This window comes from Oryzias latipes, chromosome 4 (assembly GCF_002234675.1).
Source record: "Oryzias latipes chromosome 4, ASM223467v1".
NCBI lineage: Eukaryota > Metazoa > Chordata > Actinopteri > Beloniformes > Adrianichthyidae > Oryzias > Oryzias latipes.
The window spans coordinates 29332387-29348643 of NC_019862.2; the positions used below are offsets into that span (position 1 = coordinate 29332387).

The window sequence follows — 16257 nt, forward strand, 5'->3', positions numbered from 1 at the left end:
GGATTCAGATCAAAATTCTTTAGTGCACTGAAACGAGCATTTTAAAATATATCAAATCATCCCTTACCTGTAGCATATAAGCAGCATGTGAAAAATGCCAAACATCCTGACTGGGACCAATCCACGTGTCTTCTGTCGAGGACATTTCTGAACCTGAATATGTCTCAACCACTGCAGACCACCGAATGAACTCCTGTCGGTATCTATAGAGGACAGTTGGGCCCTTTCAGTGAAGGGGCGGGGCCCTGGGAAATGTAGTTTTAGATGGATTTAAAAAAATGTGACTGGACATTTTCTTTTTGGTAACCCAAGACGTTGAGGAAAAAAATAAATAAATAAATATATATATATGTACATACCGGTATATATGTGTACGTATAAAAAAAGACGTTAAGGAGAAAAAAAATACACATATGTATGTCTAAAAAAAAGACAATAGTTGTTCCTCGAGCCAATTCCATGACATTTATTTGAAAGTATGTACATTGTTAAGTACCTCTTCACAGGAGAAGACAAGTTATACATTTCAAATCAACAGCATACATCAGATCCACATATGGACGAATGAATATCAAGTTCTTCTGACAGTACAGTTTATGAAGCATTTTCGCAGCGCCTGGTCCTGATGTCGCACGGCTTTATTTGACAGAATGGAACAGTTTGTGCGCCACCTACAGAGAGACAACAAAAATACATTTCAGCAAAACACAAAGCAACAATTTTACTAACTCAGCAAACCTGAGGCTGTTACATAACAGGGTAGCAGTTAACTCTATAATTTTAGCTACTTAATGAGTTTACTAATCAGAAAAATTGTAATATTGTGTGCTACATCAGTGGTCTCAAACCTTTGGCCACGAATCGGTTTAATGACAGAATTTTCACGAAAATACAAAGATTGGACGATTTTTTTTTTGCCTTTTCCGTCAAGAATGAATCGTATCTGGCGGAGAGAATCCAGTAGTTTTTCAAAATAAAACTTCCTTCAGAATTAGAAATAAAACAGAAAAAATGCAGGTTGGGTTTGTTTTCTCTGGGGTCCGATACCAACGGCCCCAACATGGACCGGTGCTGGTCCAAAGTCAGTGAACACTGCGCTAGATGATTGTGATGTTGCAAATTAATTATAGATGCAAAGCCTTTACCCTTAAGCTTAATTAAACAGTTGTACAGCAAGATTGCGTAATGATTAGTCTTTGTATGGCGTATGCTGTTCTAACAGGTTTTTTTAAGAGCATAACGTTGATGCTTGAGAGTCGTGTTTGATGATTATGGGGTGTTGGTCGTCAGCATTTAACGTACGCAGTGGTCTCGGGCGTGCAGGAAGTCAAACAGCTCCTCTGTGCAATCCTCGTCTGTCGCAGAGCGGGAGCCCACTCTGGTTTCACATTGTTCCAGACGCGCCTGAGCGTGGACGCAGTGCTCCGACGCCTCGCACTTCTGTCGCACTGCTTCAAGGGGATCCTGGAACAGAACAAAACCACACGTTTCCAGTTTGTAATAGACGATCATTCATTCTGTTGGAGTTTGGAGGGAAACATTTGTCTTAGACACCTCATTTATTGTTAAAGAAAACAAACAAAGAAGACAGTTTTCTTGTTTCTGGATGAGAATGTTATTTTGTTCGATTGTATTAACTTACTTTGTTCACAGTGTAGAAGTGTGATGTAATATTAATACCCACACATATAAAACCCATATAATTAAACCAGGAGTGAGTTGACTAAAGCTGAAGCTGAATTTTGAGAAGATACAAATTCTTTGAGACAGGTTTACTGACGTTTACCGACTTAAGAGAATTGCTACACGTACTAGGCATGTTTATATTTAAAAACTGAGAAACCCTGGATGGTTTGCAAAAGTTTTCATTTCACAGGAGATTTAAATTGTTCGGACCACTTTCAGGCAAATGTGCGTCTCTGTTGTTGGTGTAAAACCTTGGAATGCTCAACAGAATGCTTTCAAAATGATGTTCAGAAGACAAACCTGTAAAGTAAATCATGTTTGTAGGAAAAGCCTAAAAGTCTAAAATGTAGGTTTTATTTTTCCAATTACCGGTGAGATTCGGTGAAGGTAAATATTAGAATTTATTTTGTTCCGTTTTCTCCTTTTCTGAACACGAGTTTCTTTGTAGTTTGTGTTAAATGCATTTCAGGTAGTTTTGCAGTTTGTGTAGCTTTGGAAGATGCATTAAAAGAAGAAGAAGAAGAAGCAGCTTTATTGATCCTGAAGGAAATGAAAAAGCAGCCAGCTGCTAACATTCAACACACAATAAAAAGAATAAAACCATAAAAGCCATCAATATTTCAAATCCATAAAATATTCAGAAATTAGAATTTACTACAATAAAACCATAAAAATATCAAAAATTTAAATTCAACTTTTGATGCTCAGTTTTGTCTTATAGCTCGAGGAACAAAAGACGTCCTCAGCCTGTCTGTGGATCAGCGTTGGGACAGTCGTCTGCTGCTGAACAGGCTCCTCCTCCTCTCGATGATGCAGAGGTTGTGAGGTCACAATGACCCTGAACTTGAACTAAGTCCTCTGCTCCGCCACGTCCTCTAAGGGGGCCAGTTTCAGTCCAACCACGGAGCTGGCCTTATGGATTGAGATGCTCTTCTTACTGCTGCTGCACCGGCACGCCGCCGCATAGGGGAGGGCCCTCGCCGCCACAGACTGATGAAACGTGCAGCAGTTTGGAGCAGATGGTCAAGGAGGAAGTACAGCCTGGACTGACTCTTCTTGCAAAGGTGGTCTGTATTGGTGGTCCAGTCCAGCTTGTTATCCAACAGGACCCCCAGGTACGTGTAGGACCGCACCATCTCTACACCATCTCCCATTTTATTTAGAAAGAATGTGCTTTACATTTAAAAGAAGAATCTCAAAGTGCTACATTATAAAACAGAAAAAACAATAATTTACAAATAACAAAAAGGAGGCTTGGAGGCTTTCTTCCAGGACGATTTCTCTGGTCTTTTGGACATTCAGCTACAGCGATTCTTCCTGCTCCAGGCCACAAAGTCCTCCAAAAGGCCCCAGTTCTCCTCTTCCTCTCCCTCTTTTATGCAGGCCACAACGGCTGTATCGTCTGAAAACGTCTGCATATGGCAGGTCGAGGTGTCATAGCAGAGGTCAGACGTGTACAGCATGAACAGAGCGGGAAACAAAGCAGTTCTGCCCCGACACTGCAGCTGAGGGCTCCCCCCATGTGGACATATGGCAGCCTGTTGGTTAAGTCGTCCATGATTCAGGACACCAAGAACGGCTCCACAGCCATCTGGATGAGCTTCTCCTGCCTGCAGCAGATCAGGTTGTGTAGTCTTAAAGGCACAGGAGAAGTCAAAGAAAAGCATCCTCACAGCACAGCCTCCATCATCCAAGTACGATAGAGTGTGGATCCTGGTCATCCTCCACCTGTGGCTTCAGCTGCTGCAGCACCTTTCCTGATGCAAAGTCTCTGCCGTTCCTTTTCTCACCTGATGTTTCTGTGATGTTTTTCACCTCTCTCATCTGCTCTTGATCCTTTTTGTTGAATGCTCTCTTCTTTTTTATTTATTAAGAACCTTCTTCACCGCCCTGGTGATCCAGGGTTTTAGAAGTGTCACTGTTGGCATATGGAGCGCTTGCTTCAGATTGCATTTGATCCCGTGACTTTCCATTGAAGCTTCATTTCATCCCTCGCGTTTTGCAGACTGCCGCCCATTCGCACCAGTTTTAAAAGTTCAGTTCATTTGTTCTTATAGAGACATCACTCATCCTGTGTTTGTGGCGTTAAGAGAGCAGTGATAAGTCGGTCGCGGATATTTTTTCTCTCTCTCTTTAAGCGCTACGCTCGCTACACTCGCCGCAGCAGCAGCAGCAGCAGCAGCAGCAGCAGCAGCAGCAGCAGCAGCAGCAGCAGCAGCACACGAACCCGAGCACGAGGAAGAGAGACAGACACAGAAAGACAGACAGGTGCAACAAGAAGAAACAACATCAACACAGAAAGAGAAAGCCAAGAAAATATGTGGAAAAGAAGCCAAATCTGGAACCATTTCCCCTTTGAGAATCTAGATTCTGCAAGAAAAGAATTCCATCTAGAACCGGCTCCAAGTCCAACCTGCACCTGAGAACTGAGAGAATCCTAGAACCGCAGCAGATCATAACTGACTGGAGGAACCAGATCAGCTCCTCAGAGCTGAGACAACTTGGTTATTTGAAGTGCCAACTCTTATTGTGATACATTTTTTTTGGTTTGCACGTTTTCATTTTATATTTTGTGAGGCGGTTGCAGTGTTGTTTCACTTTAAATGTGTTTATACTGAAAACGATTTTTAAAAGTATATAGTTGTAAGTAGGATTGTAGTTTTCTGTATTTTATAACCTATTTTTTTTACATTTATAGGCAGTTAATAAATAAAAGCATAATAAAATTAGGCACAAATAAAGAAAAACACTTTTTCTTATAGCATTAACAATCCATTTTCCGCATAATTTTATATTATTGTTCATAATAAATTGTTTGGAGCAAAAAAAACAATCTGAAAAGCTGATTGGGACCTGAAAGTGGAGCCGAGCCAGAAGAGACGGTTCCCTATAGGAAGAGCCAGAATTCCCGTCATCGCTATATGAGTGGAGGAGTCTTTGCTTACATTGCTGCTGTGGTCACCTTGCTTTATAAACGAGGGGAACATTTATTTAAAAGAAATTTGGCTCTAGGATTTCACTGAGGTATTTCGTTCATGAAATGTGGCATTTGAACAGATCTAATTTATTTTTTAAACTAATCTTGCAAACAAAAAGTGTTTGTTTTACAATATTTTATACATGAAATGTCACTATTTGACAACTACATTATGAATATTTATGAAAGAAACAGATATTGGAAATCATCAAAGTTTTATTGCTACACATGACTCAACACACATAATGACTCTTTCATGACACATTGGTCTTTTTTTGTTCCATTCTGATACAATTTTGTTGTCTGGTCAATAGATGTCACTAGTTTTGGTGTGTCGAAATGCTTCACAACCCTGAACCACTTCCATACAATTTGATTTATTTTGGTTCAGAAAGCTTTGGTTTCTCCATCACTACTGTGTCTTTAATAATTAAAAGAAACCACAACAGACAAGGCATCATGTCAGAAAATGCAACTAAAATCTACCATATTTTAAAAAAATTTCCTTCGTTCTGCTAAGGGGACCTACATACCACCATTTCCTCCTCTTCTTCCTCCTCTTCTTCCTCCTGAAACAGAGAGACGAGCAAACATAATCGTTTCTGTCCATAACAGTAAAATCCAAATATTATAGAAATCTGACTTTAGCCCTTAAATGCATCGACTCGGTTCTGTTACGATTATGAACAGAAATATGAGGCTCAATGATATTCAATGACTAGCTAAGTGATGATGTAGCATTGTTAGCCCAAACTGTTAGCCTCTGCTAAAATGATGGCAGGAAATCCAACATAAGGTTTGTTTTAGAGTTCCGGGAACTGCTTACGTCTTCAGGTTCTCCGTTCATAATCATCTTCTCTTCAAAGACCATTATTTCAGTCTTTCTTTATGGTTATCAGTGGCTGGGCTGTTGGAGGACACCACAGGTCACACAAGCCGAGAGATGGCAAGCTAGCAAGTTCCGGTAAAGAAGATGAAGAGTTTCCGGGTAGGAGACTTTCACAATATAATGCTTCGTTCACCAAATTTGGCCCTTTTTTGATGAAAACATTTAGTGAGACGTATCAAACGTATTATACAATCAGCAAAAGAAACAAAACGGCATAATATACAGGAAAAACCAATGAGTTATATCGCTTGAGGAGACATCACGTGATTCCTAATGGGAGGAGAGCACCGCCATCTTGGTGAGGTCAAGTTACTGCTGCAGTGCATGCATGTACACACACTTTTTGCAAAATGCCAGTTCATTTTGCGGGCTTCAACTGCCAAAATCGGAGAAATGAGTCCACGGAGGAGGAAGGCATAACATTTGAGATTTAAGTACATTTTTTTCTTGTAATGCTGCAGGGGCTTCAATAGTACACATGTTGACAAGCATGATGATGCTCCAGGGCTATTATAAAAACATGCTACATGATGTACGTATAATTTGCTGTCGACATAAATGTAAACTTTATTTAGTTAAACCTATATACAGTATACTAGGACTAAGCTATCATAGTAATATAGATTTATACATTTCTGACTCAGTTACTGAACTTTCTTTGCAGGTTTCCAATGGATTCAGACTTAAGGAAAAAGTGTGCCTTAGCTATCAAAGAGCTAACCCAGATGGATCTCTGTGGTTACAAACTAGCAATACAGTCTGGCTATGTTCAAAAAATTTTGTGGAAACAGATTTTGATAAGACTGGCTAGACTGTTGGCTTGAAACCATCCCATCCGTGATACACCTATTGATCACTTACATCAGGGGTGTCAATCTCATTTTCACTGAGGGCCACATCAGCATAGTGGTTGTCCTCAAAGGGTCAGAAATAACTTATACATATGACTAAATAAAAAATAAATGTAACTACTCCTTAATGTTAAATAACTCATTATTTATTTACTATAACTTTTTAAAGTGACAATTACAGTTTCATAGAAAACATATATTTGCTTGTTATTCTAGCATAAATCCTTTTAAATTTGATTCAATCAGGTTATATTGACAGGGTTGAAGTCATAATGTATAGTTGCCCAATCTGATATTTCAAGTCTGATTCCTCTTAGATATGAATAAATACACACCAATTTCTGTTTTATTTTAAGAAATTAAAAACTTTTATGCTCTCGCGGGCCACATAAAATGACATGGTGGGCAACGTTTGGCCCCGGGCCTTGAGTTTGACACATGTGACTTACATGAATCAGTAAATTTATTGTTTTTCTTTGTGTTTTTTAGGATAAATCTATTGTTAACTTTTGGACTTTTTGTTGACTATTATTATTATTATTATTATTATTGACTTATTGTTGGGCTTTTCTAACAATAACATGTCAAAGAGGCCTAAAACTTCTAAATGTTTAAAAATTATTTTTAAAAATTCTTTGTAATAATCTTTTTATTTGTAAGAAGTCCTGCAACTATGCATTTTTCATTAAAGTTTGAGCTTTTAAGGCTGACTGTTTTTCTTATTAAACAACGACAAATGATGTATCTATATATATCATATATAGAATAAAAAATATATGTATTATATAAAAGCTACTTAGATGCCACTAAAAGCAATAGAAAGCATTGTCATGTGGGGGCCGACGACCTCACCAAGATGGCGTCGCGCTCCGCCACCGGTGGCCAGGCTTCTCAAGCGGGCGTGTCTCCTCTAGCGATATAACTCATTGGGAAAACCCTTAACATTTACCCCAAGTTGATCTGTTCCAGTTGTAATATCCTACTTGGAAGTTTTATTTTGAAAATAAACCACTTCCCCCTCCATCTAAACAAAATTCTGGCAGAAAATGTTCCTGACTAAGGAGCAGCAGTTTGTAGATCTATTATAATTTAACAAGCGTAAACATTCAATTTCCACAAACATTTGAGAACAACGGGCTGATGTCCAAAGCAATTTGAACGGGTAGTTGTAATGATTAGCTTATAGGGATCATATTGCAACATTACTGGTTACTTAGTGACACAACTGAAGATTACCTTTGGCACAGCAAATGATTGATTGACTGCGGTGAAGTTAGTTTTAGGTTGGATATTCGACAGACATTCAGCGCGGATCTCCAGTGAGGTCTCTTAGGGACCATCAACAAATTAAACAGTGCATGAGATGGAGAAGATTTTAGATCAAACCCAGGACTAAATGCTTTGCAAAAATAAATAAATTACTACAAAACATTTCTTCATGTTGTGTTTAAATAATCATATTTATTTTACAATGTTTTAATGAGAAAAGTTTTGCAATCATAGATGCTCAAAATCTAATGAGAAAAATGGTTTGAAGTAAAGATTTTGTTTTATTTTTAAATAGCTTCCAAACCATGTGACCTTATGATTGCAAATGTATGCCAAATTAACGCTCCAACGTACATCATACACACAAAAAATTCATGTGAATTTTAATATAAAAATTCCAGAAGTTTGCATGTGAATTATGTTTTTTTTTCAATAGCTCCCAAACCACATGACCCAAAGAGATTAAACCTATTGCAAAAGAAAGTGGTGTGTTTGATGTAGAGATATCAGAACCTCAATTCGGCATAGGTTTCTTCTCTTTGGGTGAGGCGGTTTGGCAGCTTATGAAAAAAATGGCAAAATTTCATATGCAAACCTGTGGAATTTTAATGTAAAAATTCATATAAAAGATTTAACGTATTTGATTACAAAACAAAGTGGTGTGTCTGATGTGGGTTGGTCAGTACCACAATTCGGCATAGGTTTAATCTCTTTGTGTCTGGCGGTTTGGGAGCTATTTAAAAAATGACCAAATTTCTTATGCAAACCTGTGAAATTTTAACCCTTGTGCTATCCTACAGGGTCAAGCTGACCATTGACGTGTTATCCTACCATGATAAAGGTGGAAAGATTTCATGTTATCCATGAAAACCAGAGAAGATCACAAATCATTGAAGAAAATAGGTTAAGCGCATTGTCTTGTGGGTCTAGATGACCCCACTCCCAATGTTAACGCTCCTAGGATAGCATGAGGGTTAATGTAAAAATTCATGTAAATTATTTAACACATTTGATTACAAAACAAAGTGGTGTGTCTGATGTTGGGATGTCAGCACAACAATTTGGCATAGGTTTCATGTTTTTAGGTCACGTAGTTTGGGAGTTATTGAAAAAACTGAACAGATTTTATTTGCAAATTGCTCTTTTTATATAAAAAAAATCATGTACATTTTTTTTGTGTGTATGATGTACGTTGGAGCCATAATTTGGCATATATTTGCAATCATAAGGTCACATGGTTTGGAAGCTAGTTAAAGAAAAAAAACAGAATCTTTACTTCAAACCATTTTTCTCATTAGATTTTGAGCATCTATGATTGCAAAACTTTTCTCATTAAAACATTGCAAAATATATACGATAATTTAAACAACATGAGGAAATGTTTTGTAGTAATTTATTTATTTTTGCAAAGCATTTAGTCTTGGGTTTGATCTAAAATCTTCTCCATCTCATGCACTTGTTAATTTGTTGACCGTCTCTAAGAGACCTCACTGGAGATCCGCGCCGAATGTCTGTCCAACCTAAGACTAACTTCACCGCAGTGATGAACTAGTAATGATTGTATGTTTACAGGAACTTGTAGAATTGGTTCACAGGGGAAACCAGTCTGTGTGGCTTAAAATCATGGATTTGTTCTCCTCTACAATCGGACTGATGCTTGAGTGGGATTTGAAAAGTCTGCTGCTTTTCCTATCAGTTTTCATTATCACTGCGGATTACATTAAAAACCGCCGGCCTCTTAGCTTCCCTCCAGGACCTCCAGGTCTTCCAATTTTAGGAAACATATTCACCGTGGACGTGGGCAGGCCCCATGAGAGCTTTTCAAAGGTACCAATAATAAAAAAAAAGAGGTCATTTGTTTGGCAGTTCATCTTTTCTGTAAATGTTGGATGAAAATGTTCTGTAGTTGGCAGCAGAATATGGAGATCTGTACAGCCTGCGGTTTGGTCAGCGGTGGACTGTGGTGTTGAATGGACACAAAGCTTTGAAAGAAGCTCTGGTAACAAAGGGGGACAGTGTTGTAGACCGCCCACACCTCCCTCTGCAGGATGAGATCGCTAAAGGGCTGGGTGAGCAGCTAAACACGCAAACACAAACTTGTTTCAGCCGGTTAAACTTACATGTTAGGAAATTAGATTTTAAAAAGCAGGAAATAATGAACACAATGTAAAGATAAAATAGAAAATGGTACATCAGGACTTGTCTAAAGGTGTTGAAATCTCCTCCACCAAAAAGGTAATACTGACCACATGGGACCAACCACGATGCTTTATAGCTGAATGGAATAAATGATTGACTCAGACCAGTGAAAGTTCAATAAAGTGCACCTGTGTGTAAACTGAGCTTCTGCAGTTCCTGTAGAAAAACATGGTAAGGTGACTTTGTTCTGTGAGCTTTATTTTGAAAAACAGGGATTGGAACATTTCTTTGATGTAATCTGTTGATCACTTATTGATTTTTATTAAAATAAAAAAATGGAAAAAATAATGGAATAATATATATTTTTGGGTTTTTATTATTGTGGATCCTTCATCATCGGTAGATCAAAATCAGTCACCAAGTCCAAAACCTGTCAATCAGAACCCGATCAGAATTCGATCCATGTTTAGTGCTATTCTTTGGGTCTTGAGACACAAGCACCACACACAGCCTGTCTTCTTTTACAAACACAAATTATGGATATAAAACAAAATGTACTTTATTCTGAAATGCTTTTTCCTGGACAGACTCTTCTGTATTAAATTGGAATCAAAATAATTTTGCTTGTCTATATGATAATGTATGTGAGAAGAAATAATGTGCAACTTCAGGACAATTTAAGGTGTTGTTTTCTTTTTCAAATTTTTTATTTAAGTTCAAAATATATATTTTTTATTTTTTTTAATTAGAATGAGTATCTTAAAAAGTGGTGCTTGAGTCATGTTGTAAATTGATTACAACTTATTTTCATCGTTTTTTTGTTTCTGGTCAGGAGTGATTTTCAGCAACGGCGCCAACTGGACGGAACAGAGGCGTTTCGCGCTTTCAACCCTCAGATACTTTGGATTTGGAAAGAAGTCTCTGGAACCCGTCATCCTGAATGAGTTTGCTCACTGCGCAGAAGAGCTGAAACGCTTTAAAGGTGATGTTTCAACATTACAGCAAGTGGTTCAGGTTTGACGTTCATGAGAGACTAACAGAAAATGTGCTTTTTTTCTTTTGGAGGCGAGCCTTTGGACCCCCACCTCATCATCAACAACACCGTCTCCAACATCATCTGCCATCTGGTCTTCGGTCATCGCTTCAATTATGGCGACAAGAAGTTCAAAAAACTGATGCTGCTCTTTGACAGAGCGCTCCAGATTGAAGCTTCTATCTGGGCACAGGTACCAGACCTTTAACCCTCTTAACTCAACCTGGGGCCACATTGCCCTTTGACCCCTCCTTTATGGCTCTCTGGTTAAAGAAAAACTAAAATGCCTTTCATTTTAAAGGTTAACATATTTTCTCGGATTTCGCACCTCCAGCGAAACAAAACAGTCATATAAGTCAAACTTTATCCAAGCGATTTACAAACGGTTGAAGCACGTATCAATGCGCCAGGCTCCTGACTACAGTACCCACAATGCTCCAACAATCTATCAAGCAGTGAGGCTTCGTAGTTTACAAAAGTCAAACATTTTGACAGATTTTTGAGCGCCGTGTACCACAGAACGTCGAATTGAGGTCAGTAAGCACAACTGGAATCCATAATCGATGACGTCATATTCGGCGTTTGAAGAAAAAGAAAAGTAGTGAGCGTAATGTCTGAATTGCTTTTAAAATTCAGGGCCCTACACAGTGCGGTACTGTCGTTTTTTAGTAGTTAGGGGTTAGGGTGGGAATTTGGACACAGCCTCAGTACAAAGTTGAACCCTTATACTATCTTGTGGGATCAAAATGACCCCACCCTTACATTGACGTGTTCTCCCTACCATGACAGAGGTGGATAAAGGTGGAAAGATTTCATGTAATCCATGGACACCAGTGAAGATCACAAATCATTGAAGAAAAAAGGTTCAGAGCACTGTTTAGTGGGTCTAGATGACCCAACTCCCAATCCAATGCGTTGGATAGCACCAGGGTTAAGTAGATTGTGCACGATTGCAAATGAGAATCAGGTGTGTGGCATCCAGGAAGTGTGTGCTGGGGTTGCTGGGAGATGAAGTGCATCTAGAACTCTGGGGAATTTTATAGAGGCATATGATTGGTCAGTTTATAGCTTGACTTGAACTACAGAAAAATTATCATGAAAAAATGTGGATTATAAAGAAGGTATCAGATCCAGAATGGTTATTCTGACCAATAGAATGACTGAGTACCAGCTGTTTATTTCTCTATAGATGTCTATGGGATTTTGGCTTCTTGGTTTTGAACGCCAGACGATGTATAAGAGAGACAATTTGCTATAGTATGTGATGAAAAGCATCTCTTCAGCATCAACGTCCATCATTAACTTTTGTTTTTACCACAATTCATCAACGTCATGCGAATTCACCAATCGTCCAATAAGTCTATTTCTAAATAATTTCTTGATGTTCCGTTGTGCAGCTCTACAACTCCTTCACTCTGATCATGAGATGTTTGCCGGGTCCACATAAGACACTCCAGCATATCTGGAGGGAAGTGCAAGACTTCATAGGAGAAGAGCTGAAGGAGCACAAGAAGAGCTGGGACCCCTCAGATGCAAGAGATTACATCGACTTCTACCTGACAGAGATCCAGAAGGTGACAAGCAGCTCACAGTTGGTCTTTGTCGTCCGTGCAGACCGTCTGCTGAAAGCATTTGCAGCAGTCTCACAGGTTTTTGAAGTCGTCACGTTTTGTAATGCACATATTCTGTACACACAGACAAACATTTGACAGCATAACTGTTATTTAGTTACGGGGCATGTCTGGATTCTCCAGTGTCTACTGTCGCTTTTGACTTACAGCAATCCTCCCCGTTAACCCTTTAACTGCCTGCTCAACCAAACAAAAAAACAGAAAGGAAATGTGTTTTCCAAAGACCTACTCAGATGAAAATGGTCTTTTTGGTATCTTTACTATGTTATTGTAGTTTTATCCTGAAAATACAGTGAGCAGGCCACAAGCTCCCTGCTCTGCTCCATTCTGATGCATCCACTGTCAGACAAATAGATCCACGAACGTCTTTGTTTTCCTCGTCTGAGCTGGAATCTGGATCTAAACTGCATGGATTATGTTGCTCGCCAATTTTGTTGCACCACTAATATTAGGTCAAGGGTGTGAGGGGCTGTAAGCTAGGTGGAAAGTGTGTAAACACATGGATGATGGGAAATGGAAGTAAGTTTACTCGGCGCCAACTGTCCCGCTCACAACGCAGAGGTGAATTTCTAATGAACTCCTGCCGCTCTGCAGAAAGTGCGTCCTAAAAAAAGACACAGGTTTTGGGGATTTTGGATAAAAACAGCAAAATCATAAATGAAAAACCACTGGGAACGCTTTGAAAATAAATCAGAAGACGATTGGTGTGGGTCTTTAATAGATTTTTCCTTGGTTTGGTTGTTAAAAAGATTAGCCAGCCTCTTTGTGATGCAAACATATTTTACCGTTAGTCAGATGTGCGGTTTTATTTGCTGTTATTTGTTTTTTAAGTGACTTGTGTACGTTTCCAGACCAAAGGGCAGGAAGGCAGCACGTTTGATGAGGAAAACCTGATCATGTGCGTTTTGGATCTGTTTGTGGCCGGCTCCGAGACCACATCCACCACCCTGCGCTGGGCGTTCCTTTACATGGCCAAATATCCCGAGATCCAAGGTGAGAATATTCAGAGGCCAGAACAGAAGCATCCCAACTGTGAAGGCTCTGGAGTTTCTGAATAGTTAGATAGAACACATTTTTAAAAACAATGAAACAAAAAAAAGGTCCCTCAAAAATACATGCTGAAGTTTAGGTGTAGATCTATAGTTTGTTAACGTACAGATGACAGGTTTTGGTTTTTTTAAGTAAACTCAGCTGTTTTGACTGTTATCTTTGATTGTTTTGCTCAGAAAAAGTCCAAGCAGAGATACACAAAGTGATTGGAAAGTCCAGACCCCCATGCATGGAGGACCGTGCAGAACTACCGTACACAGATGCTGTCATCCATGAGGTCCAGAGGATTGGGAACATCGTTCCTCTGTCTTTACCACACGCCACCAACAAAGATGTTCAGCTGGGAGGCTTTACCATCCCAAAGGTAATTCTTCTCACTTGCAGAAGGAGCGCCAACATTTCCGGATGAAGACCACAGCTCTTGATTTTTCCAGGGAGTGCTGATCATTCCCAACCTGACTTCAGTTCTGTTTGACGAGAAAGAATGGGAGACGCCCCACGCGTTCAACCCGGGACACTTTCTGAACAAAGACGGCAAGTTTGTGAAACGAGGAGCGTTTATCCCTTTTTCTGCTGGTGAGCAGCAACAGTCACAACACGGATCAGCACGTCTGTGAGTTTAGGAAAAGGTCATCAAAACATGGGAGAAACTGAAGATTCACTTCTTCTGTCTCAGGAAAAAGGTTGTGTCTGGGGGAGAACCTGGCCAGGATGGAGCTTTTCCTCTTCTTCACCTCCTTCATGCAGCACTTCAGCTTTTCCATGCCCGCCGGGGTGGAGCCTGTGCTCGACTATCGCGCCGGCCTAACTTTGGCTCCAAAACCGTACAAAATCTGTGTCCAGGCAAGTTCTGAGAAGTAACGGCAGCAGACTGAGGAGCTGCAGCATCATAATGGTTTTAAATTGTTCCTTCAAAGAATTCTAGCTTTGAGCACAACCACAGAGTTAATTACTACTCTGTCACCAGCAGGAATGATTAAACAATCAGGAAAGAGGTCACTTCCCATGATCCTTTGGGGTTTGCATTTTTATCAACCATTTTTTTAGCTGTAAACATTTTTACTACCTTAATGTGAATGAAAAATGGTCTAATGTTCACATGAATCATGAATGGCTTATTTAAATAAAAACAGACGATCGGAGTGTTTTTTTTCTGTTTTTCTATTTTTCTTCAAGGCCACTTTTATTTTTTATTTAAAGAAAAGTGGAAATGTGAAACGAAAGAAACAAAAAACATTTTCGTATGCAGAGACCATCAGGTCTAATTAGGACACATGCTTTTATTATAATTATTAAAAGTTTTTAATTTTTCTTTATTTATCTAATGTGACTTAAGTGTTTATTGTCTGCATTCCTGCAAAAATCTCTATGATTATGAGACACAGTTATTTTCTCCTTATATTCCAAGAGGAGATCCGGTGGAGGTCAGCCTTGAACAAAAAGCAACCGCTAGCAGAACATAGACTTTACAAAATCATGCAGAATACACCACCGGCTGATCCAGTGAGGGTGGAGGGAAAAACACAGAAAAAGTATAGTCATTTAAAAACAAGTTCCTCTCATTTCTACTCAATGAACAGAATCAACCATCCAGCCTGCAGTGATAAGGATTCAAACAGTCAACAAAAATGACAAACAGGAACACATTTGTGTGAGATGATTTTAGAAAATCTGTCTTGAGCTTCAGAAGACAACGTGTTTTCTTCATCTTTGTTCACTGTTTAACGGCTCTGTTTTTGAACCATCGAGCAAATGATCTACCAAACGTTCAAGAAAGACATAAACGGATGTCTGAGCGAGTTCACCCAACGGTCAGCGTGTGGAAAGCTCAGAGGAGTCATAAAGGAACCCGAATTTCCATTTTACCAGCAGCCTGTTAAATGTTTACAGCACTTTGAAAATATGAAGTCATATTTTTGGCACTAAATGGGATTCAAGGTAAAGGTTCTGAAAATAAATGTTCAAACAAAATGTGCAGTTTACTAAATGTAACTTATAATTTGCACATGAAAATATGAAATGTTTGCTAACAAAAGAATCCCTTCTGTGTTTTGTTTCCACACAAGTGTTACTTCATAAAGAAGGTGAACAAATATTGGTGCTTGGAGGAGCAGCCTGAAGAGAAGTGATGTGACAGGAACCGATCAGAACCGTTTGGGTTTTTTAGGTCACATGAAACCAAAAGGGGAAGAAAAACTTAAGATCAATGATGGAAAAGATCGTTTCATTACAAAGACTTTATCATGAGGATTGAGGAGCGCTTAGGAAAAACACGTTTTCACATTGCTGAGTAAATTTCTTCTAATCCATATATTCCTGCAGGTAATTAATAAAACTTTAGGACCAATGCCAGGTCACGAAACAAGACAATGATGCAAAAAAAAGATGTTTAAAATGTAGACATGAGTAAAACATCATGACAGGAAAGAAGCTGCTGCAAATATTTCTGTTCAGCAAAGACGCAGTTTAAACCAGTAAATATTTCTACAGGTCATTTTTGCTGAGATGTTTTCATTTTTTAAACAAAAACAAAAAAGTGGAATAAAAGCAATAATAATACATTTTATGAACTTGTTCTCCACTAGGGGGCGCACACTGCATTCATGCAGTCTGTGCAACAACAGACAGATCCCATGAGCAGATCATTCATGTAGATCGTTGGATAAAAAACTTCTGCAATCTTTTAATACTTAGATAATAAACCTAAAAAACTACATAGGTTCTATATTAAC

General features: G+C 38.9%; 2 protein-coding genes across 2 annotated transcripts; one reads left to right on the top strand and one right to left on the bottom strand.

Moving 5' to 3' along the window:
- Nucleotides 1–439: 439 nt before the first annotated feature.
- LOC101155183 (cytochrome b-c1 complex subunit 6, mitochondrial) lies at nucleotides 440–5634 on the bottom strand. Its single transcript, XM_011474496.3, has 4 exons — nucleotides 5490–5634; nucleotides 5197–5232; nucleotides 1303–1464; nucleotides 440–671 (listed from the first exon to the last, which is right to left on the bottom strand). Exons 1-4 carry the CDS (start codon nucleotides 5532–5534, stop codon nucleotides 639–641), a joined length of 276 nt encoding a protein of 91 aa, XP_011472798.1. The 5' UTR covers nucleotides 5535–5634; the 3' UTR covers nucleotides 440–638.
- Nucleotides 5635–9237: 3603 nt separating this feature from the next.
- Nucleotides 9238–14672, top strand: LOC101155419 (cytochrome P450 2J6). The gene is made up of 9 exons (XM_020702698.2): nucleotides 9238–9499; nucleotides 9579–9741; nucleotides 10644–10793; nucleotides 10877–11037; nucleotides 12242–12418; nucleotides 13327–13468; nucleotides 13702–13889; nucleotides 13960–14101; nucleotides 14202–14672. Exons 1-9 carry the CDS (start codon nucleotides 9296–9298, stop codon nucleotides 14384–14386), a joined length of 1512 nt encoding a protein of 503 aa, XP_020558357.1. The 5' UTR covers nucleotides 9238–9295; the 3' UTR covers nucleotides 14387–14672.
- The last annotated feature ends 1585 nt before the right edge of the window (nucleotides 14673–16257 follow it).

What these genes read in the sequence shown, in the direction of transcription:
- LOC101155183 (XM_011474496.3), bottom strand. Translation starts at nt 5,534, where the DNA reads ATGGTCTTTGAAGAGAAGATGATTATGAACGGAGAACCTGAAGAC. An exon ending in TGAACGGAGAACCTGAAGAC is followed by an intron (nt 5,233 to 5,489) that starts GTAAGCAGTTCC and finishes TCTCTGTTTCAG; the next exon opens with GAGGAAGAAGAGGAGGAAGA. An exon ending in AAGAAGAGGAGGAAATGGTG is followed by an intron (nt 1,465 to 5,196) that starts GTATGTAGGTCC and finishes GTTCTGTTCCAG; the next exon opens with GATCCCCTTGAAGCAGTGCG.
- LOC101155419 (XM_020702698.2), top strand. Translation starts at nt 9,296, where the DNA reads ATGGATTTGTTCTCCTCTACAATCGGACTGATGCTTGAGTGGGATTTG. An exon ending in AGAGCTGAAACGCTTTAAAG is followed by an intron (nt 10,794 to 10,876) that starts GTGATGTTTCAA and finishes TTTCTTTTGGAG; the next exon opens with GCGAGCCTTTGGACCCCCAC. An exon ending in CAAATATCCCGAGATCCAAG is followed by an intron (nt 13,469 to 13,701) that starts GTGAGAATATTC and finishes TGTTTTGCTCAG; the next exon opens with AAAAAGTCCAAGCAGAGATA.